The 25,865-nt window shown below is 39.5% G+C and overlaps 1 protein-coding gene across 1 annotated transcript in view; it reads right to left on the bottom strand.

Moving 5' to 3' along the window:
• Window positions 1–25,865, bottom strand: part of GTF2F2 (general transcription factor IIF subunit 2) — a 140,150-nt gene that overhangs the window by 17,031 nt on the left and 97,254 nt on the right. The window contains exon 7 of the mRNA XM_075918994.1: window positions 14,547–14,646. Within this exon, the coding sequence (XP_075775109.1) occupies window positions 14,547–14,646 (100 nt within the window). The remainder of the gene's footprint in view (window positions 1–14,546; window positions 14,647–25,865) is intronic.

The following is a 25,865-nucleotide window of genomic DNA, read 5'->3' as shown; positions in this document are numbered from 1 at the left end:
TAATTCTTGACATATTTCTTCAGTGGTGAAAATCTGATCACTAAAACATGTTAATTTACACCTCAAGACAGTATTTTACATCTAAGAGGGTATATTTCATGTAATTTTTTTAGATAATAAAAATCAAGTTAATTTAGGAAATAGTACATAATACTCATTGGTCTTAAACTGCAGCAAGGGAGGTTTAGGTTCGACATTAGGAAAAACTTCCTAAATGTCAGGTGGTTAAACACTGGAATAAATTGCCTAGGGAGGTTGTGGAATCTCCATCTCTGGAGACATTTAAGAGCAGGTTAGATAAGATATCTATCAGGGATGGTCTAGATGGTGCTTAGTCCTGCTGTGAGGGCAGGGGACTGGACTCAATGACCTCTCAAGGTCCCTTCTAGTTCTATAATTCTACCCCTGTACAGAGTTTGTACAGAGCTGCAGATGCAGCAGCAGTACGTTAGGAATGGTAAGAACTACATCCCAATAATTTGCTGTATAGACACAATAGCACTTATATTTTATTAAGCTAAATCTTAAAAGTTACATAAGAGTTTCACACTTGCAATTGCACTAGTCTCCTGTGTTGCCAGCTGATGGCTGTCCTTAAATGTGTTTGTTTTTAATTTTCAAATTTTATTATCTTAACAGATAAGTCCTCAGGACACAAAATGTATGGTGTCGTTAAAACTTCTACAATTAACTCTCATTTTCCCCACTCCCACTGTCATTTTGATGCAGATCTGATTCCAAGTTACCAAAAAAAGCTAAGACTGACTGCTTAGAGAGCACTTTGGAGAAAGTGCCATTGAAAATAAGTATAAGATGGGGTTACATAACATAACATAAGAACGGCCGTACTGGGTCAGACCAAAGGTCCATCTAGCCCAGTATCCTGTCTGCTGACAGTGGCCAGCACCAGGTGCCCCAGAGAGGGTGGACCGAAGACAGTTATCAAGCGATTTGTTTCCTGCCATCCCTCTCCAGCCTCTGACAAACAGAGGCCAAGGACACCATTTTATCCCCTGGCTAATAGCCTTTTATGGACCTAACCTCCATGAAATTATTATTTCTCTTTAAACTCTATTGTAGTCCTAGCCTTCACAGCTTCCTCTGGCAAGGAGTTCCACAGGTTGACTACACGCTGTGTGAAGAACTTTCTTTTATTAGTCTTAAACCTGCTACCCATTAATTTCATTTGGTGTCCTCTAGTTCTTCTATTATGGGAACTAATAAATAAAGAAAAGTTATCAGCCCTCTCCACACCACTCATGATTTTATATACCTCTATCATATCCCCCTTCAGTGTCCTCTTTTCTAAACTGAAAAGTCACAATCGCTTTAACCTCTCCTCATATGGGACCCTTTCCAAACCCCTAATCATTTTAGTTGCCCTTTTCTGAATCCTGTCCAAGGCCAAAATATCTTTTTTGAGGTGAGGGGACCACATCTGTACACAGTATTCAAGATGTGGGCATACCATAGTTTTATACAGGGGTAGTAAGATATTTTGGGTCTTATTTTCTATCCCTTTCTTAATGATTCCTAACATCATTTTTCCTTTGGGAAAGCTAAATTATGCTGAAGTAAAAAGGAAATAGACGTATGGTATCACCATTACGGTCTATGACCATGATGTTCCCAAGTAAGGTGCATGTATTATGAAACATAAAATAAGAAAATGACACAGTGGCTATTGCCAACTCTAGATTTCTCTTACCCAAATATACAGTATAGAAAGCTGCAGTAATAGATTCTAAACCTAGTTAACTAATTAAACAAGCCGTAAGGATTAGCTAAACTAAACCTTTTTTAATCCAGGGAACAGACTTCTTCAAAATATTCCCAGAAAGGGTCTCTTTTATACCCAGAAGCCATGACAACTTTTCTATAACAAAAGTGTAAGGGAATATAGGAAGCTCTGTTTGTGCTGAAAAATTTCTTCCCTTTTTCTTTTCAGTTCACTCCACTGTTCCTTACTATGTTGCCTCTGTCCTTTCCTATATATTGTCTCTCTGTGTCTAGACAATGTCTTAACTAACTCTGTCTTCTTTGGCTCAGGACCACCACTACATAAGCACAGAACTAAAGCAATCCTATCCAGTCTGCGTCTGTGCACATGACAGTCTGCTGAGAAACAGACATGGAAGACTTTCAAGAAGGAAGACCTGGTTGTTAGGCTGGACAGATTAGAGCCATTAGATCAGTGATCACCAACCAATAGATTGGGATCTACTAGTAGATCTTGGAGCCTTTGACAGGTGATCCTGAGAGGTTTGGCTGAGAGGCAATCAAGCACCGGCACTTCATCTGCCACTCTAAGCACTGCTGTACTGCTCCTGCCTCTACTTTGGAGCTGTCCCCCACCCCAGGGAGGCTCCTGCTTGCTGTACAGGGCACAGGAAGAGGAGGAAGGGAGGAGCTGATATAAGGGTGCCCCTCCCTCCCACCCAGTACCCCATCTGCACAGAGCTGGGGGGAGGGGAGAAGGGATGAGGGATAGAGAGAGTTTGCTGGCTGCTTTTGGGAATGGTGCAGGACCAGGGGAAGGGTGAGCCTGCTGCAGCCCCCTGCACCACCATTCAGAAGCCACTTATGGTAAGTGGTGCCCAGCTGAAGCCTGCATTCCAAACCCCGACCCCAGTCCTCAACCGCTCCTGCCCCCCAAACCTTTGCCCCTAGCCTGATGAAAGTGAGTGAGGATGGCGGAGGGAGGATGGAGTGAGCCGAGTGGGGCCTTGGGGAAGGGGCAGGAAGGAGGCGGGGCAAGGGTGTTTGGATTTGAGGTAGATCCTGGATTGCACTTCAATTTAAAAAGTGATCTCATGCTTAAAAAGGTTGGATCACTGCATTAGATCATTTTTATGATACTGTAATTGTAGGCGTAGCACACCTATGATAACATTTCATCATAATGATTATTTTAAATTAGAAATAGTATTTTCTTGATGATTTAAAAAACAATCCAATTTAAATAAAAAATCTGATTTAAAATAAAAAATACATTTTTTATTTAAAAAACCCATTGATTTTTATCCACCAGGGAGTCTACACCTCTTGGTACAGTCAACTAATTTTTATTCCCTGATTCGTTTTGGTGATTTATTACACTATAATTACTCTGAAAGCCTGTGTTCCTTAGATCTGAGAAATCTTCAAAATGGCAGCAAGTCAGCATCATTTGCAAAATGCATTTGTCAATAAAGTGAGTTATAAAATACCATCTTGATTTCCAAGACCTACAGCAGAACAGCTGGACTCCACAGAAATTATAGAATACAGACAAACATCCAGGAAATCTATTTTTTGTTTTAAACAGTAGTACATCTAGACATTTGTTTCTAAAGCACCACACTGAAAACCCAACAGGCAATGAGCTAGGGCCTCCTACAAATACTGAAGAGATATTATGGCTCTTTATAATCCCTCTTAAACGACATTGTGAATTTAATTTCATTCTGTCTAGTATCATATCACTGTCCCACAAAAATTTATTTTTGTGTAAAAAGAAAGCAAGAAAAATAAAATTAGCCAGTCCAACTACGAATTTATCACAAAAATTACAAGGATCTTCAAAATTAGGTAATGACACATCCAACTGAGAATCCTTTAACTATAAAGCAAATAGAATTAGGGACTCATTTGTTTGATGGAAACTTGTTACATGAATAAAGAATGTAGAATTACACGTTCTGTTGTATCAAATTTACTTCTTTAACCAATGTTTCAGGTACCACGTACAGAACATTTGGGATTAGCCTTTCCTCCTCCCCTCCGAATTTTGCAAGCAGCATTTCCATCAGTGCAATCAACTAGTTAGGTGCTGCACATGTTTCTGTGGTGATGTAGGCACCAGAATGAAACTGGATAACATCTGCAAGTTACACTTATATCATGGAGGAAAGACTATTGTACCTGAGCCCAGGCAGACGATAACAGTCTTCCTTATAAGATATGCATTTATGCAGCTGCTTAGGAAATATTCAAATGCCACCCAGCTGATTAGCAGAATGCCCATTAATTGATAGATAAAAAGACATCGTATGGGTTTTCTTAATTCTAGCCACAAGTGAAAGAGAGAGCTTTTGGATTTGTTTTTCCATAATTGTTGTTATCAGCCAGTTCTGTTCTCCGTTACACCAGTGCAGGTCTGGAATAATAAGCTTGGCTTTCACAGAGTTATTCAAGATTGTGATGTGCATAAGTAGGAGCAGCCTTTGGCATTCTGTAACTAATCTCTTTTTAGTGCTTCTGAAGGGTTCATTTTTAATGTGGGATCTAAGTGCTGTAATAACACTGAGATTCTCAAATAGTTTTATAAACATTAAAAAATACTATACTTTACTAAAAAAGCGGCAAGGAGTCCTGTGGCACCTTATAGACTAACTGAAGTGTAGGAGCATAAGCTTTCGTGGGCAAAGACCCACTTCGTCAGATGCATGCATCTGATGAAGTGGGTCTTTGCCCACGAAAGCTTATGCTCCTACACTTCAGTTAGTCTATAAGATGCCACAGGACTCCTCGCCGCTTTTGCAGATTCAGACTAACACCGCTATCCCTCTGATACTATACTTTAGTAAAGTATCCCTATAACTTAAAATAAAGTAAGGAAGAATCACACTCATTTTACATGGGGAGAGCCCAAAATACAGAGATTCATTGTCCTGCCCAAAGTCAGTGTTGTGTTGTACCCTGTAATAACATGGAGGGAGGCAGGAAAAAATGGAAGAGCAAGGAATCAAACATATCTTTAAAGAATAGTTCAGTCTACCATGGGATTACAAATAATATTAGCCTCCTGTTTGGAAACAGATGTCTCTCAGCTTGGTTTCTGCCAGAATCCTTCCCTTTGGCCGTTTCATGTTCAAGTACAATAATCTCTTATATTGTGGGATTCTTAAAAACAGCCTTGAATGAAAACCTCTTATTTAAATGTTAAGTGTCTTTCAGGCCACTTTCTGCAAAAGATTTAATATTATGTTTATACACTTACAAATTCAGGAAGTGGGAGGGGGAGAAATGAGGATGAAGGAGAATTGGTCCCTCTGGGCAACAGGAGTCTTCTTCAAACAATTAAACAAAACCCAACCCTGCAAATGAACAGTTATGCTTAACTAGAAAGATTTCTCAGAAGGTTAAGGTTAGTTTTTAGGAAGGTGGTCCATAAACACTAATGATCAGTAACACTGAAGCTGAAAAATGTGTCAGTCATTGGTTATTTTTGCATAAGTGCAATGTAAATAAAAATATAGCTAATCAAAGACTGACCATTTCCTGTTCACAGGAGGGAAAAAAGACCATCAATCACCTCTCAAAGCTGCTGTGAAAATGTAGCAGGCCAGTTATTAATTCTGGTATCACTATAGTGCCCAGAGGGACCTCCTAATTCTGTCAATAACTTGTAATTATTTCCTGGCATATAGCTCACAAATACACTGGTAGGCAAAAACAGGAAAATGAATGGAATGTATTTTATAAGAGTGATACAAGTGCATTAAGTCACTGTCCTCTACTGGGAAAAAAGATTTTCAAACACAAGTAGACACAGAAGAATCAACTTTGTGAAAGGCAGCTCACATCTTTACCTTTTCAAACAGCTAATCTTAGAAGGATCAACTAAGAGGCTGAAATGAAAACTGGTATAATCAATTAGCTTCTGACAGTAAGATTCAGTGGAACAGCAGCACTAAATGATATAACCCAACCTGAATGAAAAACACCTCTAGTTGTTTTGAGGAATGCAATTCAGTGATACTCTCATACGATAGGAAAGTCCTTCAAGAGCAAAATAGGAACTGCCTCTTGAAGGGAGTCCTCAGGAAACTCAGACCCATATGGCATTTGGCAAATGGGGACAAATGCCAACTAGTGGTAGAGGCTCAAGTCAGTAGCTTATAAATATAGATGAAGTTAGTTTTTAAATGTTATACCCATAATATATAAGATACCTTAAAAAGAGACACAGGGACTGGAAACAACATAGATTTAAAAGGTGGACCAAATAGGTTTTAAGTGTAGGTGCTTTCTGAACCTAAAGCTTGTTACGAGTAGGGGAGGGATTATCTGGTCATGATGTAGTTGCCACAAAGGCCTCTCTTATCAGAAAAGCAAGATCCGTAGGAAGGAGAAAGGAAAAATTATAGCTCCTGCTGTGGCTCCTTTAACGGCCCGGGGTTCTACATAATTTGATTTTTCTTTGTCTGCTCTTGAGTTTGGTGACTTCAATAACTCAGAAACATAATGGTTGAAAATTTGGGCATGAAAGGTGGAGAGAGTTTGTCACTGCAAGTGGTATGATTTTTCCAGAAGAGGAGCACTGACTTGATCTTTTCTATGCCTTTCAGGAATTTTCTGTCCCTTTCAAACAATCGAAAAACAAAATCAAACCAAACATCCTGACGTGGAAGGTCAGACTAAATTGAGGTAAAAAATAATCTAAGGGATTTTTTTGAAGCAAAAATGAGCTAAATCTTCATGCAGAAGGCAAATCATAATTTGAAAGCCACAACATAATTTGAAAAAGCTAATGGCAATCTCAACACAACCTGTGAAGATGTTCAACAGTTTTGCAGCATCTCATCATTGTACCTGTACAAGTGATATTTAGAGAAAACTTGTTTAGAGACTGACCACGTTCATCTAGAGAAACAAGCTGTTCAAACTGAATCCTGTCAAGCAAAAATGATCACCCTTTAAATTGGACACTTTCTATACAGAGGAAGAAAGCAAATGATCTTGTAACACATTCCTATGAGGAGATGCTCAAAACTATACCCACTGTTAGCCTTTTATAGGACTACTTTATCAAACGTACTCACTCATATACTGCAATGTATAATTTTTTCCTCCCTCGAGAAAATGTTATGGAACAGTATGCATTTTATTTTTTTAAGTGAGCTGAAATACTACTATTTTATTAACTGCTAAACAGCAATGGACAATATTTCTGATTATCTGTTATATTTCAAATTTATAGATTAATTCCTTCCCATTGGGAGCTTTCATCTTCACAGAGGAGTGCTCTCTACAAAAATGCAGCTTGAGTATTCTAGAATTCCTAACACAGTAAGCCATACAATTCATACACAAAAGTGGCTATCACTCCTTACTTCTTAATGAAGATTACATTGTTGAATATTGTACGAATGTTTAGCTGACATTTGCTAAAACTTCTGTAGTCCCCTTACTAAAGGAGCCTCTGACTTTTACTGGGAGGATTCTGTGTGCTGCCATCTAGTCCTAGAGACTACAACTCCCACTAGCCCTTGGGGGGGAAAGGGGAGAGGGAATCTGTAGCTTTTCCAGGCATGAAGAGAGAGAATTAGTAGTCTTCATTTTGGGAGAGAAGGGTCAGGCTGCTGTGGAGGAGCCTTATCCAGTCCATGAGCTGTTGTGTTGCAGCTAGAGCCTGTGATTGAGAGCCTATGGACCTTGGGTCTAGCAGGCTGCTTCAGGGGCTGCTAATTGTCCCTCGAGGGGAGAGACTCTGGCTGTGCCTGCGGCTCAGAGGGGCCTACATAAACATGTGCAGGAGGTAACTGTGAGTAACTGGGCTCTCTGGGAAAGTGCTACCTAGGATAGACCTCAGAGAATAGACAGACTCTGAGTCCAAAGAGAGGTAGAGTGACCAACCCAGTGAACCAGAACTGTTGGCATTTAGTGGAGCCTGCTCCAGTGGCAGAGGGATTTTGTAGCTGGCTGCTCAGCTTGGACTGACATATGCAGAACCTACAGTGCTGTCTCCACTCCAGCTGCAGACCTTCAAGCACGCCCACGCAAGCGTCTGGGACTCTGAATCCAGAGAAGTGCACTCTCTAGGGTGGGATAAACGGTGGCAGTGCAAATGCCAAATAGATAAGTTTCCTTTCTTTCTGTGTACTTTTTAATTGATTTTGTTCACTGTTAATCTGTTAAACCTGGTTTCTTTAAGTTGTGAAGTAAAAGTGTGTTAATTCTAATGTAATCAGATATATCTTATTTATAATCGTTGCTTTGGAGTTAGGTCCAGGTTATTACTGGAATAATTTTATTCCTGGAGGCTCCCAAGGCATACCATAAGTGTATATAGAGCCAACCAGTTGGAGGCACCACCATTGTATTTTCTTTAGGAGCAAGGGACTGCAGCAAGGGGATGGATAGAAAATCCCCAACTAAACAACATCACCATTGAGGTACTCAGGATCTCCTTTTATGTTAAAACATCAGGTGCCCAGACACACATGTGAGTGTGACCTGTTTCCAAGTAACCCAGGAAGGAAAAAGGGGGTTAGAGTTCGTTATTTTATTGGAAACATTCAGTTATTTTGCCATTGGTATCTCAATCATGTTAATTAGCAATGCATAAAACCACCTGAAAACTTAAGCAACACCTCCCACTGCAGACTAGGAGCATGAAAAGCAACAAGAATACTGCTATTTTTAAAAAATATGGCATTGGTGCAGCATTCTTCACAGTTGTGAGGATTGACAGTTTATATAAAATTAAATGCTTCACTTTCATTTTATTCATGTTTTGTAACAAGATAAATTATGCAACCGAACCAAAACAGTTTTTGTATGTAATATGATATAGAATCATAGAATAATAGGACTGGAAGGGACCTCGAGAGGTCGAGTCCAGCCCCCCGCCCTCAAGGCAGGACCAAGCTCCATCTACACCATCCCTGACAGATGTCTATCTAACCTGTTCTTAAATATCTCCAGAGGGAGATTCTACCACCTCCCTTGGCAATTTATTCCAATATTTGACCACCCTGACAGTTAGGAATTTTTTCCTAATGTCCAATCTAAACCTCCCCTGCTGCACTTTAAGCCCATTACTCCTTGTCCTGTCCTCAGAAACCAAGAGGAACAAATTTTCTCCTTCCTCCTTGTGACACCCTTTTAGATATTTGAAAACCGCTATCATGTCCCCCCTTAATCTTCTTTTTTCCAAACTAAACAAGCCCAGTTCATGAAGCCTGGCTTCATAGGTCATGGTCTCTAGACCTTTAATCATTCTTGTAGCTCTTCTCTGTACCCTTTCCAATTTCTCCACATCTTTCTTGAAATGTAGCGCCCAGAACTGGACACAGTACTCCAGCTGAGGCCTAACTAGTGCAGAGTAGAGCGGCAGAATGACTTCACGAGTTTTGCTTACAACACACCTGTTGATACAACCTAGAATCATATTTGCTTTTTTGATAAATGTCCATATACACTGTATAAGCTAAATTAATACATTAAATTAATTAGCTTTTTAAATTAAAAAATATTAAATTATATTTGGATATCATAGGAGTGTAGTTTTGGAATGGGTTGGTAAGAAATTAAGGTGCTGTTTTATCCCCTATAATCCTTCATGCAATATCAATTTATCTTGTTTACCGTCACAGTATATTGCTAGTCTTACCAGAAGGTTGCCAAGATTCCCTATTTGAAGGTGTTATTAATTCAGACACACATAATATTTCTTCAGCAGATGGTTAATAAAAAGATGATGAAAAGGACATGATAGGTGAAAGTAAAGTATTTTTGAAAAAAATTGAAAGAAGCATTAAAAGGTACTATTTTTTTCCCAAAATTCTTTTTTAAAAATAAAGAACTATTCTGTAGTCAGTGAAACACCCCTACAATTATCATTTCATCCTGCAAAAAAGCTACTCTAGTGAATAAATAAAAGCAATTAGTTTAACAATGAAATTCACAGTCCAACTGAACATTTTTTTAATCTTCCTGATATTCTGAAGTTCAATCAAATGTGCATTTGCTGAAGAGATTCTGAGCTGCATATTGAAGTAAGGTCATGTCTATACCTTAAACTTTTTCTGAAAACTGTTCTACTTCTTCAGCAACAATCGAAGCATCAGTGTTAGACATAGTACATTAAAATTCTGGTGTTTCAATCATGTAGTCTAATCATGCTGCAAGCATGGTGGTAAAAATCTATGTGATCAGCCTATATTTAGCATTCTTACCATTAGCACAATGGAGCTGCACCAATACTACACCACAGGTGGGAGAGTTTCAGACATCCTCAGTGTAAATACAGCCAAAATGAATTAGGTTGAGTCAAGCTGGAGGAGTTATGTGGATGGCATAGGCAGAGAAATGGAAGTGGTAGGCTTTGTGCGGAGAGACTAAGAAGGTTACATGGTCACCCTGGGTAAGCAAGGTCCATGCCAAGAAAGAACAGAACAAGCAGTCCCAAGGCAGGTAGCAGCATCAAACAGGAACTGAAGAAGAGAGACTAGTAATAGGGTGGGCCTGCAGCTGATTTGAGAGAGGGGAGAGAAGCTACTAAAGGAAAGGAACTGACAGGAGAGGGAAGAATGTGGTACTGCTAATCACACACGGCCAGCCCACAACATTTTGGCACCTGAGGCAGGGAGCTCAAATGACGCTCTCATGCCCCCTCGCTTGGGCCAAAACTTTGAAAGGTCTCAATTCTGCATTCTTCCTATTCTACTCCTCTCAGACTGGGGCTGGCACAACCTCGGCCCTGGCCTTCCCAGGCAGCTGAGGTGGGGAGCTGAGAGACTGGGGCTGGAGCAGTCTCGGCCCTTCCGTCAAACAGGGGTGGAGACAGGCACAAGAGCCCTTCTGGAAAGTTTCTCTCTTTCATGGCAGACGATGGCCTTCTTCCCCCTTTCCATATTAGTTCATATTTTTTTTTCTTTCCTATCCTCTGCTTAACTATTGCCCTTATTAGAGCAGTGTGGTAAAGCTGAGAACATCGAGATGAGCTTAAAGTAATTTTAATGTGAAAAAGACTGTGGAATGATATTTATGGGAGAAGACTCACCATTTGAGACATCTGACCCTAGATTCAAAGATCTGGAGAAGTTACTGTAGAAAACCATTCTGCATTAGCATTTTTGGGAGCGGAGGGAAGGAGATGATGCAAGTGATTTATTTTAATAAGCTTTTTCCATCAAAATCTCCACAACTAACCAACCATATTGGATGTTTATATCAACATGACAAGCTGTGCAAACTGTTGTTAACATTACACTTTGGCTATTCCTATATTACAACCACATTCTCATTAAGCACATGCCTATACAGCAGCTAGACATGGGGCAGTCAACTCAGGCTCACGGGACCCAACCTATGGTGCTACTTCACTGTTGTACAGATATCTGGGTTTGGGCTGGAGTCTGGGCTCTAGAACCCTGTGAGGTGGGAGAGTCTTCGAGCTTAGGCTGTAACTGAAGCATGGAAGTCTATATAGCAGTGAAACAGCCCCACAGTTTGCTCACGAGCCCTGTGAGCCCAAGTCAATTGGCACAGCCAGCCATATGTTTTTGTCTGCTGTGCAGACATACCTTAGGACATCTAATAAAAGGCTGGGGAGACAACTGTGTAACAAGACTGTTAAAAGTTGTAATATCAATAGCATCATGAGTGTAGTCTATAACGAGGCTAAAACTTTAGGACTTGTCTGCACAAAGGAATTGTACTGCTTTAACTACAGTGGTACAATCAAAGTAGTATAATCCCCTAATATGGATCTATCTGTACTGGTGTAGCTTATTGCAGTACTAGAAGAGGAATAACTTATACCTGTATAAGGCATGTTGACATAACTGCATCTACACTAAAGAGTTTACCAGTATAACTATATTGGTAAAAAGCCACACTCCTAACTGGAATATTGGTATGAAATCTGTATATAGGAACTTTCCTTAGAGAATATCTACTATAAAAGTGTACTCTGAGAAAAGAACTATTATGATTATTTTGTGCTGTTATAATAAGTAATGGCTTGTCTACACTACGGGGAAGTAGTCAGATGAGGGCCTGAAACAAAAGTCCATGCAGGACAGGCCTGGTTTGAGGCCTAGCTAACAATAGACAAAACTTGACTAATATAAAGCAAAGCTAAGCTGTGAGCAAGAAGCAGACCCCTGCTCACAGAACTTGGCATAAACAAGGCTGTGTGTTCAAAACACAAATTGGTAATAGGCTCAGGTGTAAAACAGTAATTGGTAGTAGTCCTAAATTGAAAGCATATTTCAAAAGGATAGTACCACGAGCTCATTAAAAAAGACCTTGGTATTCCCCTTCCCCCCCCCCCGATACTGGCCCAGGTTCAGGAAAGACATCATGATGGATAGAGACGTTCTAGTCGAACCAAGAGGTGCAGGGTGATATCTAAGTAGCTTCAGAGGATGGTAGCCTGATCACGTCAGAAGGTGGCAACTTGACACACCAGGAGTGATGTGTAACTTGTTTGTACCTGTAAATAAAGTGATCTTGGAGGGGCAGTGTCTGTCCAGCCTAGGGGGCAGTGGGACCTCCCACGAACTGAGAAGAGTCCATTGTTACGGGTACATATGCATAGTGGCTCGGTAGAGTTTACTGACAACTATTACCGTCCTTCACTTAACAATAAACCTGGCCAAGTGCCTTTGATCCTTATCTGATTTGTGGTCTTTGGGGCTCTCTTGGACTCTGCTGTGTTGACTAATTGTGCAAGTCAACACAGCACATATGATTGAGCACACATGCATGCAGCTTTCGGGTTATCATCACTGACAGAGCAGGAGACCTGTCAGGACACAAGGGACTGCAGAGGTATAACTACTGCACCAAAGCTGTGCTGCACTAATCCTGTAGGGTAGATGCAGCCGACAGCAGTGGTGGGCAACCTGCTCCCTGCGGGCCACACGTGGCCCATTAAGGTTCTATGTGTGGCCCACAAGACATTTTGTTTAGCATTGCCCTTGCACAGGGTTGCTAGATCCCACTGGTTTCTGTCCATTTAAATTTTCTCCTACAGGTATTACTCAAGTGACATGTACATAAAGCAAGGACATGTGAAGAGAGATGCATGCTGATTGCAGAAAACACTGAAAGAGCCATCAAAGCACTGTTACAGATCAATCATTACATGCAGTGAATTCTAGGTACACAAGCACATTTAGCAAAATTACCCTATCCCAGGAGACTGCGCTGGTTATAACCATCTTGCGGCTCACTGAGATAAAGGAGAGCCACTCATGCAGCCCACTCATGAGTTGTCCATTGTTGGTCTATTGTGACAGAAGAGGGGTTACCATCACCATAGGGAACTTACCTCCCCAAGTGGCAGTAGCTAGGTTGACAGAAGCATTCTTCTGTCGATCTACCTGCATCTAATACCAGGGATTAGGTTGGAACAGATATGCCACAAAGGGGAATGAGATGTAGCTACATCAGAGCTGTAGAAGGGCAAACTACTGTCCATGAGCCACATCTGGCCAGTCAGATCCTTCAGTCCAGCCCTCAGCTTCATGCCGGGGAATGGGAGCTTTGCGAGAAAGAGCCAATTCAAATCCCAGGCAGTGCATTGAGCAGGTGTGGCTAGTCCCCAATCTCTCTCCTTATGCATCCCTCCCCCGCAGCCTCAGTTTCCACAGTGCTTGGGTCATATGGTTGCTGTAACGTCAGCACTGATGCTCCAGGTGTGGCAACATCAGCATCGTCAGCTTTGGTGTCTCGGGCAGCAAAGTCAGGGTGTGGGAAGCAGAAGGATTGGATATGGGGAGAGGAGTCCCAGGGGGGCAGGGAGTGGGGCAGTTGGATAAGGGACAGGGTGTCCGTAGGGAGATGGTCAGAGGGTGAGAGCAGGGGAGTTTGTGGGGGAGCCTGGCTGTGGGCAACGCCTGGCTATTTGTCTTCCCTTCCTGGACCTCCATACAACTTCCATACCCAACGTGGCTCTCAGGCCAAAAAGTATGCCCAGCCATCAACTACATCAATCTAAATTTTAAGTCCAGACCAGGTTTGTATTCTACAACGACGGCTGTATACCATATATATTGTCATTTGTTTTATGTAAATAAAATCTTAACCAGAACGACTAAAGAGCAAGTGACTCATACAATGACTAATTCTTAATGTGACAACGTTCCTTGCATTCAACACGTAAGTTGCTTATTATATATGCATACATACAAATTACACAAAAAGGATCGTTTAATAAGGAAGGCATTCATACCAAATTACATTGACCTGCAATGTGGATATAATATTAGAATAATTGATACAGAGAATACATACTATGAAGGAATAATGGTGCAAACATTTATCAGTTGTTTCCCATCGTTCAGGAAACACGCTGCAAAGGATTAGAAGTTAAAGATACTTCCTTAGTCCTTCACATCTGCAGAATACATTGTTGTTATTATGCATGACCCAAAAATGGAACACACAATCTCATGGTACAATGTCTCTGCCCTTAAGGCCTTCAAATTGAATTTCAGACATGGTTAAAGAAAAGAGCTAATAAATACGCTAGAAAGAGGTAGGGCAAAGAAAAACAGAAAGGAAAACTCTGTTATGCAACAAAGGGGTATTAGAATAAGCCTATTTTAGCCACTGTTTTGGCAGTGTTCTCCAGGGAGAAGGTAGTAAACCAGGAAACAGGCAGAATCTTTATTCCATTGAAAAAAGGGATTATCCAAGGCAAGACTTCCTATGTGAAAAAAGGGCACAGAAGGCTGGATCTAGAGGGGAGTCATTCCTTAGAACAACTATGTTCCTGACACACGTGATGATTAAGATTAGCAAGGAAAAGGACTAAAGTAACTTACATTATACTGATGATTAGCCACAGGTTTATAATTGGTTGTTACAGCTTTGTCCAATTGTTGTGATAATCTTACAGGTTTAGAAGATTCTTCTATCTGTAGCCTTCAATACAGAAAAAGTATAATTATTAAAATTTCAGAATACACATACCACTACTGAATTTATTCAATGAATCAACAATATAGACCAACTTTAATTACAGGTGAATTGCAAAGAAAAGTAGTATTTGTACACTCTGCCCCCTTTTAATATTTATAATTATTGTTTTTTCCCAAATACAACAACTATGCCATAACACCAGATTAATCATAATTCTTTCTCTTTTTAAAAATCAGATCTTGTCTATCCCTATTTTTGGTTGATAACTACATGGACTACTAGAAAATCTTCAGATTAAGCCATCCAGAAGATACTGAACTCAACTGAGAGGGGACAGTCAAATTTATCTCAAAAGCATGACAAACTCGAGAGAAAAGGTTTTCTTTGTTAAAGATTCAAATCCACACATCTTGTTCATTCAATAGAAGGCTTTGGAAAACATCACCGCACAAATGTAAAGATTAATTTATCCAAGTTTGGAACAACGTATGATCAGTTTTGACTCAACATTCTAAAATACATTTTAAAGTGGCCATAGAGCAATTTCTTAGCGCAAAGTTACTATATATAGATTCCTGAATGCCTAATCTAAGGTTCGGCTTCACAAAATTTTTGCTAGTTTCATCACACAAAGAGCGCTTCTACACAATAAACCATTATTTCGAAATAATTTTGAGCTGGAGGACTTCTTACTCTGACTCCTGTAACCCTCATTTTACTAGGAGTAAAGGAAGTCGAAGGAAGAGTGTTCTGGAGTAGCTGAAGTTGCGTAGCTTAATCTGACTTTTGCTCTGCTGCATAGACATACCCTAAAAATAATTTGGGGGAAAAGGAATTGAGGTGTTGGGCCATACCCATCTCCTTCAGTATCACTGGCCCTAACAACTGTTTCGGAGGAAGATGCAAGAAACACTGTTACAGGATAACTTGCACCAGAGAAGATTTAAATTAAGTTCTGTTTGACATTGCCACTTATATAAAACTAAACCTTACAAACAATGAAGTATTTTCATCTGTAGGAATACTTTATACATACAAATATCAATTTTTAATCATGCCATTTTACAACATTTGGATCACACAAGTGAACAGTGAAGTCTGTCTGGTACTGCAGAAAAAAACAGACACTAAACCAACAGAAAATATAACTTCTCAAATCACCAGATAATACAAAAAATTGAGACTAAAAACATCAGTGTTCTCTGATCTCTTTAGTTCTTCTTGTTCCCTATCAATGCATCAATCTTATATAAAACTATATTTTACATTTGAAAAGCAATGTGTCAGATATACAAGATTAAATCCAACATAGAATTTATAGTTTACATTGACTACTGGACAATCTACTCTTTTTGTCTCTAATAGAAAAATAAATTATATTGACAGAAACATGTTTATTTTAGAGAATTTCGGAGGGAAAAGTTAAGAATCTAATATAGACAGCAGCTGGAGGTTCAATAATCACCCTTCAATTCCAGCATCTTTGAGCACCAGGGTGCAGTCAGATTTTCTTCTACAGCGATTTATATTCTACTTCCACTGGGATTTTTGTAAAGATGTTATTTGTTTAATAGTTTCAGGGTGTCTTAAAAACACATCTGCCTTGTATTCTAAACCCAAGTAAAAGATGCCAACATTCCTAATTAAAGCCAACCTTGAACAAAATATACTTTAAAACACCTTCACTATACAAGCACTAGCCAATTTTTCTTCTAGCTGTCAGAGCAGTTTTCCCCAAGGTTTAATTTCATTCTTGTCCACTGCCCCCAGTTCCTGCGCTTTCAAATGAAAGCATCATTTTATTTTAAAAGTTTCTTTTATCTTCCAGTTTAATCAGTTACCGTTACATGTTATTGATTTTGCAACTGAAGAACTTTCAAGTGCACAGACTGATTTTTGCAGAAAGGACAAGGAGGAAACAACAACAAAAGTAAATTTGTGTCTTCTCCTCAGCCCCTCTGCTCATCATGACCCAAATTCTGCCCAGTTCTCAATTTCATGTAACCCTTATGTAAGTGAGGCTAAACAGGATGAAAATGAGGGCAGAGTTTGGTCCATTGTTTTTACCTCTTTTCTTTACATCTCATTATATGTCAGCATCTCTCCCCCTTTTCACTCTCATAGGGTTGCCAGATGGTTTAACCAAAAATACGGAACACTCCCTCCCCCCCCAAAAAACCCACTGGGAAAATAATTCTGTTGAGGAAAAAAAAGGGGGAGACCCCGACAGCAGTTATTAAACAAAAAAATAAAAAATCAGAATGGCCCCTGTAAGAGGAGGCTTTTTTTGCTGGCAGCCATCTTGTTTTTCTGTTCTAGCCACAAGACAAGCCCCTGCAGAACCAGGTAAGTGGGGATGGGGGGCAGCGAGACTGACAGGGGAGCCAGGGGCTGAGTGTGTTGTAGGGTTGCCAGGTGTCCAGTATTTTCTGTGTTTTTTTTTTTTAAACCAGACAGGAGGCGAAAATACCAGACTGTCCGGGTCAATACCAGACACCTGGCAACCCTACCCTCTCATTTGGCCATGTGGGTCTTGGAGTCTTCCCCACCCGATTTTATCCCTTGCTTCACTTGTCTCCTCTAAGGTACCTCTTTTAGGCAATCATCCTCGTAGGAAGAGGACAAGAGACTATTCTTGAAAAAACCTCTCAGTGCTGTTCCTTGTCTTTGCCAAAGGTGGTTTCTAGAGATGAAGTACATAGATTCGCTTTTCTCTGAAAATACATAACTGTAGCTTAGGCTTGAACTCACATGCTTTACCATTAGGCCACTCCTCAAGGCCATTTCAAAGTCTCTATTTTCTGGTTATTTTAAATTTCCCTCTTCTGTTCCCATATTTCCTTCACACCATTGCACAGCACCCTTGAAATACAGAAGAACTATGCCAGTTCTGCCAAATGTAACATATTCCCAGTAGTACTGCCAAGATACAATGTGCACTACATGCCAATCCTGAGACACTGTCTCCTCTAAGATTCTCCATAGGAGCAATTTAATAATGCTTAGTAAATACACATCTAATTCTTTAAATTTCTAAGGTACAGTACTGATGTTAGCTAATGATATCTAACAACAATGTGGGGAAGGTTTCCCATATTACAGATACTGAAACAGAGGAAAAGAAGTTAAATAACTTGCCCAGGATAGTGAGTCAGTGGCTAAGCCAGGAGTAGAACTCTCGGGTTGCTTGCTTCTATAACCCTATGTTCAAGCCCACTAGACCACACGACTACAGAAAATGAGCCAAATTTAAAATGTCTTTCCATGCTGCACATTCCTTCCTCAGACTAATAATTTTCCATGATAATATATTTACCAGATAACTATATTGTCCATAGCTATATTAAAATCCATTTGAATACCACCACCTTCTTCTAAAGTTAGCAGGAACTGAGGGCACTTAGCATTTTGCAGAATCAAGTCTGCATGCAGATATGTGGCTTCAATACTGAAATACTCACTCTAGATTCTCAATGCCCACAGCTCCTGCATAAAAGGAAAATAGCAATGGAATATTAAATCTTCTACACTGATGAATATATTCTTGATAAAAGAATAATACTTTCAAAATAAAGTTGAAAGCATGGGTTGGAACAATTCATAACACATTATGAACAGCCTTATGATAAAAATGCTGCTGGCTTAATCAATCAGAAATGTTGACCACAATCAAGAGATCCCCAAGCACACTGCCTGATATGATTGGAGACTATTTAAGGGGAAAGAAGGCACTTCCATGTTTCAGCATTTAAATTAAAGTTACATTTAAATGCACAAACTCTTACTATCTCAATGAAGCTTCTAAAATTAACCTATTTTGCATACAAGAGAGTAATTTTTTACATGCATGTTTCTGAAAAAGAGTTGCCATGCAATCTACTATTCTTGTGTTAACACCAAAGCAGTGGCATTTTCCAGAATACCTACATCTACAGTCTTCAAAGAGTGACAGGCCTCGTGGGATCTTTGTTTTGACTAAATATAAGTCTGCTATCGTTACAATTTATGTGCCACATTTCAATACTAAGCAAAAGAAAAGTAGTCATGAATGTAATGTGAAGCTTCCTCTCCCAACACAGTATTTGTAATGAGAGGCTGAGAAAGGTCTAAGAAATATCAGTGAGGGTAGTTCAATGTTTATTCTGCTCTCTATACTAAATGTTCTCTAAGAGCAATCCATGAACTACTGGTAGCCCACAGAAAGCTAGCTGATAACTGGGATGCAAAATCCCGTTTCATTAGTTAACCAGTTAAATGGAGCAGTATGGCAGATGGAGGGGAAAACACTCAGTAGGGAAAGGAGCAGAACCCTCAGCCTGTACACAGAGCTGTCATGTCTGTGTAAGCCTAGGGCTGGGAATAGGGCTTGGAGTTATGCTCCATTCCTCGCTGGGAGGGGCAGTGTATGAGCTGTGGCTTTCTCCCACACCCTCCCAGATCAAAGGCATCTTCTTATCAAAATGCCTAATAACTGGTGGCATCAAATTCTCCATTGTTATTATCAAGTCAATGTGTTTTATATGTCAGCTCTGATTTGTCATTATGATGATGACTGAAAACAAAATAAAGTTTCAGGAAGATTAGAATTGTAGCATGTTACTTCTCAATAGCACAAAAAGTAGCAAACAATTGAGGACATTGTGCACATCAAAAATCTGTTCATCATTTTATGGATTAATGGTATTTTCTACTGTTGGAAAAATAAACGAAATGATTTGTCCTGATTAATTTTTTATTACGAAAGAATGTCCAAGTTCAGAAGTAAGACATTAATCAGAGTTATAGCTGAAGCTATAGCTTGGAATTAATAACATTCCTGAGAGCAATATTGCAAAGATGGGATTGAAGAGCTTTAATATACTTTTGATTTTGTATTTGTTTCATTTACGCAGACATTAAAACAGAGTCTGATACAAAGTTTAAATACATCTGCTAAAAGTAAAAGAATGGCATTTCACCTTGCACTCCAATTATGTTAGTGGCAACCTGGAGGTCTTCCTTTTGATTGTTCTCTGGTGGGATAATCACTTCTGAAGCAATACAGTAAATTATCTAAAAGGGACTCCAAGAAGATCTCACCAAACTGAGTGATTGGGCAGCAAAATGGCAAATGAAATTTAATGTGGATAAGTATAAAGTAATGCACATTGGGAAAAATAACCCCAACTATACGTACAGTATGATGGGAGCTAATTTGGCTACGACAAATCAGGAAAGAGATCTTGGCGTTATCGTGGATAGTTCTCTGAAAACTTCCACACAGAGTGCAGCTGCAGTCAAAAAGGCAAATAGGATGCTAGGAATTATTAGCAAAGGGATAGAAAATAAGACCCAGAATATCTTACTGCCCCTGTATAAAACTATGGTACGCCCACATCTTGAATACTGTGTACAGATGTGGTCTCCTCACCTCAAAAAAATATTTTGGCCTTGGAAAGGGTTCAGAAAAGGGCAACTAAAATGATTAGGGGTTTGGAACGGGTCCCATATGAGGAGAGGTTAAAGAGACTGGGACTTTTCAGCTTAGAAAAGAGGAGACTGAGGGGGGATATGATAGAGGTCTATAAAATCATGAGTGGTGTGGAGAGGGCTGATAACTTTTCTTTATTTATTAGTTCCCATAATAGAAGAACTAGAGGACACCAAATGAAATTAATGGGTAGCAGGTTTAAAACTAATAAAAGAAAGTTCTTCTTCACACAGCGTGTTGTCAACCTGTGGAACTCCTTGCCAGAGGAGGCTGTGAAGGCTAGGACTATAATAGAGTTTAAAGAGAAGCTGGATAAATTCATGGAGGTTAGGTCCATAAAAGGCTATTAGCCAGGGGATAAAATGGTGTCCTTGGCCTCTGTTTGTCAGAGGCTGGAGAGGGATGGCAGGAGACAAATCGCTTGATCATTGTCTTCGGTCCATCCTCTCTGGGGCACCTGGTGCTGGCCACTGTCGGCAGACAGGATACTGGGCTAGATGGACCTTTGGTCTGACCCAGTATGGCCGTTCTTATGTTCTTATGTTCACGTACAGTATAACTTTACTTCATTGTCCTTTTTTGTTTACTATGGACTACAGATCTCTTACTCAGGTTCATGTATCAGGTCTTTGACTTACTCCTTTATAACTTTTTTAAACAAGCCTATTAAATAATCATAAAAGGGGATGAACATCTTCTGATAGATGCTGAATGCTCTTCACTCCCATAATTCAATGGGAATTGAGAGACCTCAGCACCTTGCAGGACAGACCTTAATAAAATAACTCCAAGAAAAATTTCCAATTACAACTGTATAGTAAATTAGTATAATGGGTACACAATGTTGGCAATGCTTATTACCAAATATTACTAATGCTTTACGCAGTCCCTGTTGCAGATTTATCACAATTATAACTTTAAATTCAAGAACATTAAAATAAACATGCAAATTAAACATATATTTTAAATGTACTGTCAAAACATACCAATTAAGTTTTCTTACAAGCAATTTGATAGAGAATACTATCCTGCTTAATATCCACTCTCTCACAGGAGTTAACTCAAGTCAACTTTGTTCCTTTGCAACAGTTGACCTGGACTTGAAAAGCCTAATAAGGTGTGGAACAAAAGCTAAAATTCTTTAAAGAATAAAATCTTGGACATTTCTTATATTATAGCTTTCACAATTTAAAGTAATGAAACATGGCTCTCGCTATCACTAAATAAATCACAAATAAATGACCTATAAGATACACACACTTCTGCACAATTTCACAACAATATACCATGTACAGGTAGTCCCCGGGTTACATGGATCCGACTTACATCAGATCCCTACTTACAATCGGGGTGAGGCAACCCCGCACTAGCTGCTTCCCCCCAGCAGACCAGGGAGACGCGAAGCTAGCGTCCCCCCCCGGCAGACCAGGGAGAGGCAGAGCGGCTTTTCTCAGCAGACACCTCAGCTTGAGAATAAAGGACTGAGGGAAGTGAGGTGTGGGAGAATAAAACTGAGCTCTGGGGAAATGTTTGGCTAGAGTTTCCCCTACAATATGTACCAGTTCCGACTTACATACAAATTCAACTTAAGAACAAACCTACAGTCCCTATCTTGTACGTAACCCAGGGACTGCCTATAATAACAAAGTTAATACTTTTTTTCCTCTTCTATACTGTCCATAATTTCATACCACACCACATTTTTGCTTATTTTGTACTGAGCAATAAAATCACTTCCAATTCTTATTTCCACTGAAACTCCTCTTTGCTTTTTCACTGACCAACACTGTCTTAAGTGTTTTATTCTCTTTGCTACCAGCACATGAGCACCGTTATGTTAGCTTCTGAATACAAACTCGCTGTTTTTTTCCTCAGACACAAAATTGCTGAACCAAAATAGTTTCAATTTTCTCAGCATTTTTCAAACTTAAATTACTCTTATTGTTTTAGTGTGGCTTTCTTAGAGAGTATTGCGGGCCCCAGAAGTGAGTGATTGCAAATATACTGGGTTAGGCTCCACTTCAGAAAAGCATTTAAGCCTTTGCTCAGTTATATGTTGTCTTGAAGAACATTTTCCAAAGTCAGGGCCTTAGCCTGGAACTCTTTCTCTGCCTTCTGATTCACTCATCTTTTCTCCTCTGCCTTCTACTCTACTCATTGGTCTTAGTATCTCTTTAACTGGTGGTCTTAAAGAAACAATAGTGGTGCCATAGTTTTCTCTTTGGCTTTAATTTCTCTCTCAAATTAGTTTTGCTTTCTTGCTGTTGCATCTATTTTTAAATTTGACTAGAAACAGACAAGAGAAAAGTGAGCCCACTAGATCCAAGTGTACCAATTGGTGGTATAACATGTCAGTCTGAATCAGGGACTGGGAGTCTCCAACATTAAATTTTACTTCATAAACCATCATTCATGTAATGTTAAAATTGATAAGTCACACAATGAAAAGTTATCAAATCCTAAAAGTTAATCTTCCCACTCCATCTAACTCAGATTTATAATGTTACAGTGACATTCTGGTATAGTTTAAAACATACATTTCTTAAGGAGTACATTAATGAAGGTAAGAAGACGGTACACAAGTGTCACGGGCGGGTAGGGGGTAACCAAGTATGGAGAACACCTTTAAAATGATAAGCTAACACTTCAGCGGATACTAGCTGGAGAATTGAATTAAGCCATTCTTAAAGACATCTTTAGAATTTTCTAATATGCAAGTGCAACATCAGACTTCAAATGTTGATAACTTTAGAACAATGTAACCCATTATTTACACTTTCAATTGTTTTTCCTTCTTTGGTAGAGACAATAAAACAAGACAAATGTTAGAAAGTTTCTGTTTCAGCCCTTTTTAAACCAGGTGAGCACAGACATTTCAAATAGAACAAAGGGAAAGAAGTGCCTGAAGTGTATGTGTATTTAAAAGAGAGCAATAACTACAGTGAAACCTGTGTTATCTGGCACTTGGTTAACCAGAAAATTTTGTTAATCGGCACTGCCCCCAGCCAGAATACTGTCACACCTTCAGGCACGGCTTGGTTTACCATGACTGGCTTAACAATTTTTGTATTTAAGAAGTACTAATCATCTTTAACTCAAAATAGAAATGTGAGACCAATGGCCTCACACTACAAAACTACCAATATTAAAACCTGAGTTTTACTATTATTGACCATTGGTTTGTCCTAGGTTGATGGGACCCTTAGATAACTGGAATTTTTAGATAACCAGAATGCCCTATTCCCCAAGCATGCCAGGTAACACAGGTTTTACTGTATAAAGTACAAACATGATATTTAACTTAAAATACTTCTGAACAGGAAGCAATACAATACCTCCCTGGTCCGACACCCTTGCGATCTGACCAGTCCCAAACCAGGGAATTTGTCAGACCAGAAAACATCAATACCAGCTGCAACCAGTTGCAGGGCTCCACTCCAGTGGCAGCAGTGGAGCTGGCATTGATGGAGAAGGGATCAAACTGACTCCCGTCTCAGACTGGCTCCCATCTGGCACAGAAGCAGCAGAGTAGGGAAGCAGAGAGCTCTCTGGCTGTGGTGCCAGAGTACACTGGCTGCCGGCCCCGACTCTTGGGACTATAGAATAGTTGACTAAATACTAAGAATTCATGTGGTTAATCGACTATTCTGTTACTCGATAGCTAACATCCGTAGGCTATATTTCAATCTTTCCAATTCTTTCTGCATAATGTTTTTAAGATATCACTTTTCCAAACCACCCACACAGCTCTTGTCCTGGTTACCATGATCTTGCATCTTGAGTACTGCAATATACTGTTTTTAACAAATGCAATCTTTTCACATTCATATCTACCTAGATTACTGCTACAAATATAGTTTTCCTAGCTCATTGTTTTGATAATCAGTTTCTCATCTCTACTGTATCAAACAGACTACTTATCTTCACTTTCCAGACTTTTCATCTCTAATTTAGTATTGAAAGAACAACTTCTGCCTCCTGCCAGCCTATAATGCTAGCTCCCCAGATCTGTTAAATTTTCCTAACAGGCATCTTTGTGCTTTCTCCCATGTTGTCCCTCATGTCAGGGCGTAGCTCCCTGTAAACATCCACAAAATTAGCTCACTGTTCTACAAATCCCTTCTTTAAAAACTCTCTTCATGCCACAATGCCGAAAAACCAACTTGAGAACATTTAAGCTGCTAGGATACTGAGACCACTGCCTACTGTGCTATCCAATGTTGGCTCACTGTTTCCTTGCTTCTTAAGATCAACTGATGTGTGTTACATGAGTTAGTTGCAATCACAGCAATATTTAATTTTACAAGAAATCTGCCTCATCTATAATATTTAAAAAAACATAACTGTCTACCTGAACCACTCTTCCCCACATCCCCAAATCAAATCAAATCAAAATGTGAAGTATAGGAAAATTGAATAAGTCCACCACACTTTTCCTGTCTTTATCATGGAAGAAAGTACATAAAAGGGCAATTTTCCAAATATCAAAGTTGTTTAATACACATCTGGAGAAATTTGATGAAGCAGAAATAAATGACATTTTACGGAACTAAACACCTGCTCTTAAAATAGGCCAACAGCTCTCTGAAAAAAGTAAACTTGATTGAATATTAATAAAAAACATTTTGTCAAAGTTAAGAAAAATGGTTCCTGTTGTTCAGGATGGTTTAGAGAACTGGTACACAAAACAGACATTTTCATCGTGATTGTAGGCCACTGTTTCTAATGCAACTTAGTCATTTTCACCAGATAGCTATTCAATGACAAATCCATGTGAAATTAATTGGTCTCAGCCCATTTCTGGTCCCATCCACCGCTCTCCTGGTTGCTGGGAGAGGCATAAAGACCCCTACTGCTTCTTACATATGCTCCCACTTTATGAAAGGGATGCATAACTTTCCCAATAACCTGCTCTTTGCTGGTGGTGAGAGAACAGTTGGATAGTTTCATCTACAATGGAAATTCATTAATGTAGCCTTAGTCCACACATGATTTCTTTAGTCTCTTTCAGACATTGGAGTGTCATCCTAAGACACAGGTTAAGACAAAGCAGAATGAATAGAACCCCAATTGGCAAGAATAGAGGAGTGGGAGCAGGCACTGGCAGGAGCTGGTGGGGAAGAAAAGCCGTCACCTATTTGACTCTCCAATACCAAACAGATGACTGAATTTTTCATGATCATATTAGGGACTAGGATTTCAAACTAATTTTTAATGCCCAGCATTTCCAGAAACATACTGTGACAACATTATGTTCATTACACCTACCAATGTGGGTGGTATCTTGTGTATATTCTGTAGGCTGGCATCTTGTGTATATTCAAGAGTGAGTGATGAATCACAGGAGTCTATGGCATTTTCATGTTTGTTATTGAGACAAGCATCCCTGCGATGACTGACTATTCCAATTCTATATATTTTTGCTTTCCATACCACATGAAGTGAAATGAGTGACAGCTGAACACTATGCAACATTCTTTTTTCAATGCTCTGTTTTCGCCCTCTTCGATAAAATGTGGGTAAATCAGTATAAATCCCTAGTTTTATGTCTGAGTTTATTAATGTTCCAAAAACTTAGGTTTAAATTCAAGGTAAAGATTAATCAATAAAAATACGTGGCTTTCAGCATCCCAGAATAAAGTGACAAAATCCCAGGATGGCATTACCTTTTCCCAAATATATCCACTATATATATTTTACCTATTAGCGCCCCAGTGCAGCAAGGAGTTTAAGCACACGACTAACTTTAAGC

The sequence above is a fragment of the Pelodiscus sinensis genome, chromosome 1, assembly GCF_049634645.1.
Source record: "Pelodiscus sinensis isolate JC-2024 chromosome 1, ASM4963464v1, whole genome shotgun sequence".
Classification (NCBI taxonomy): domain Eukaryota; kingdom Metazoa; phylum Chordata; order Testudines; family Trionychidae; genus Pelodiscus; species Pelodiscus sinensis.
The sequence above is the reverse complement of the archived record's forward strand: the minus strand, read 5'-3'. Positions and strand labels throughout refer to the sequence as shown.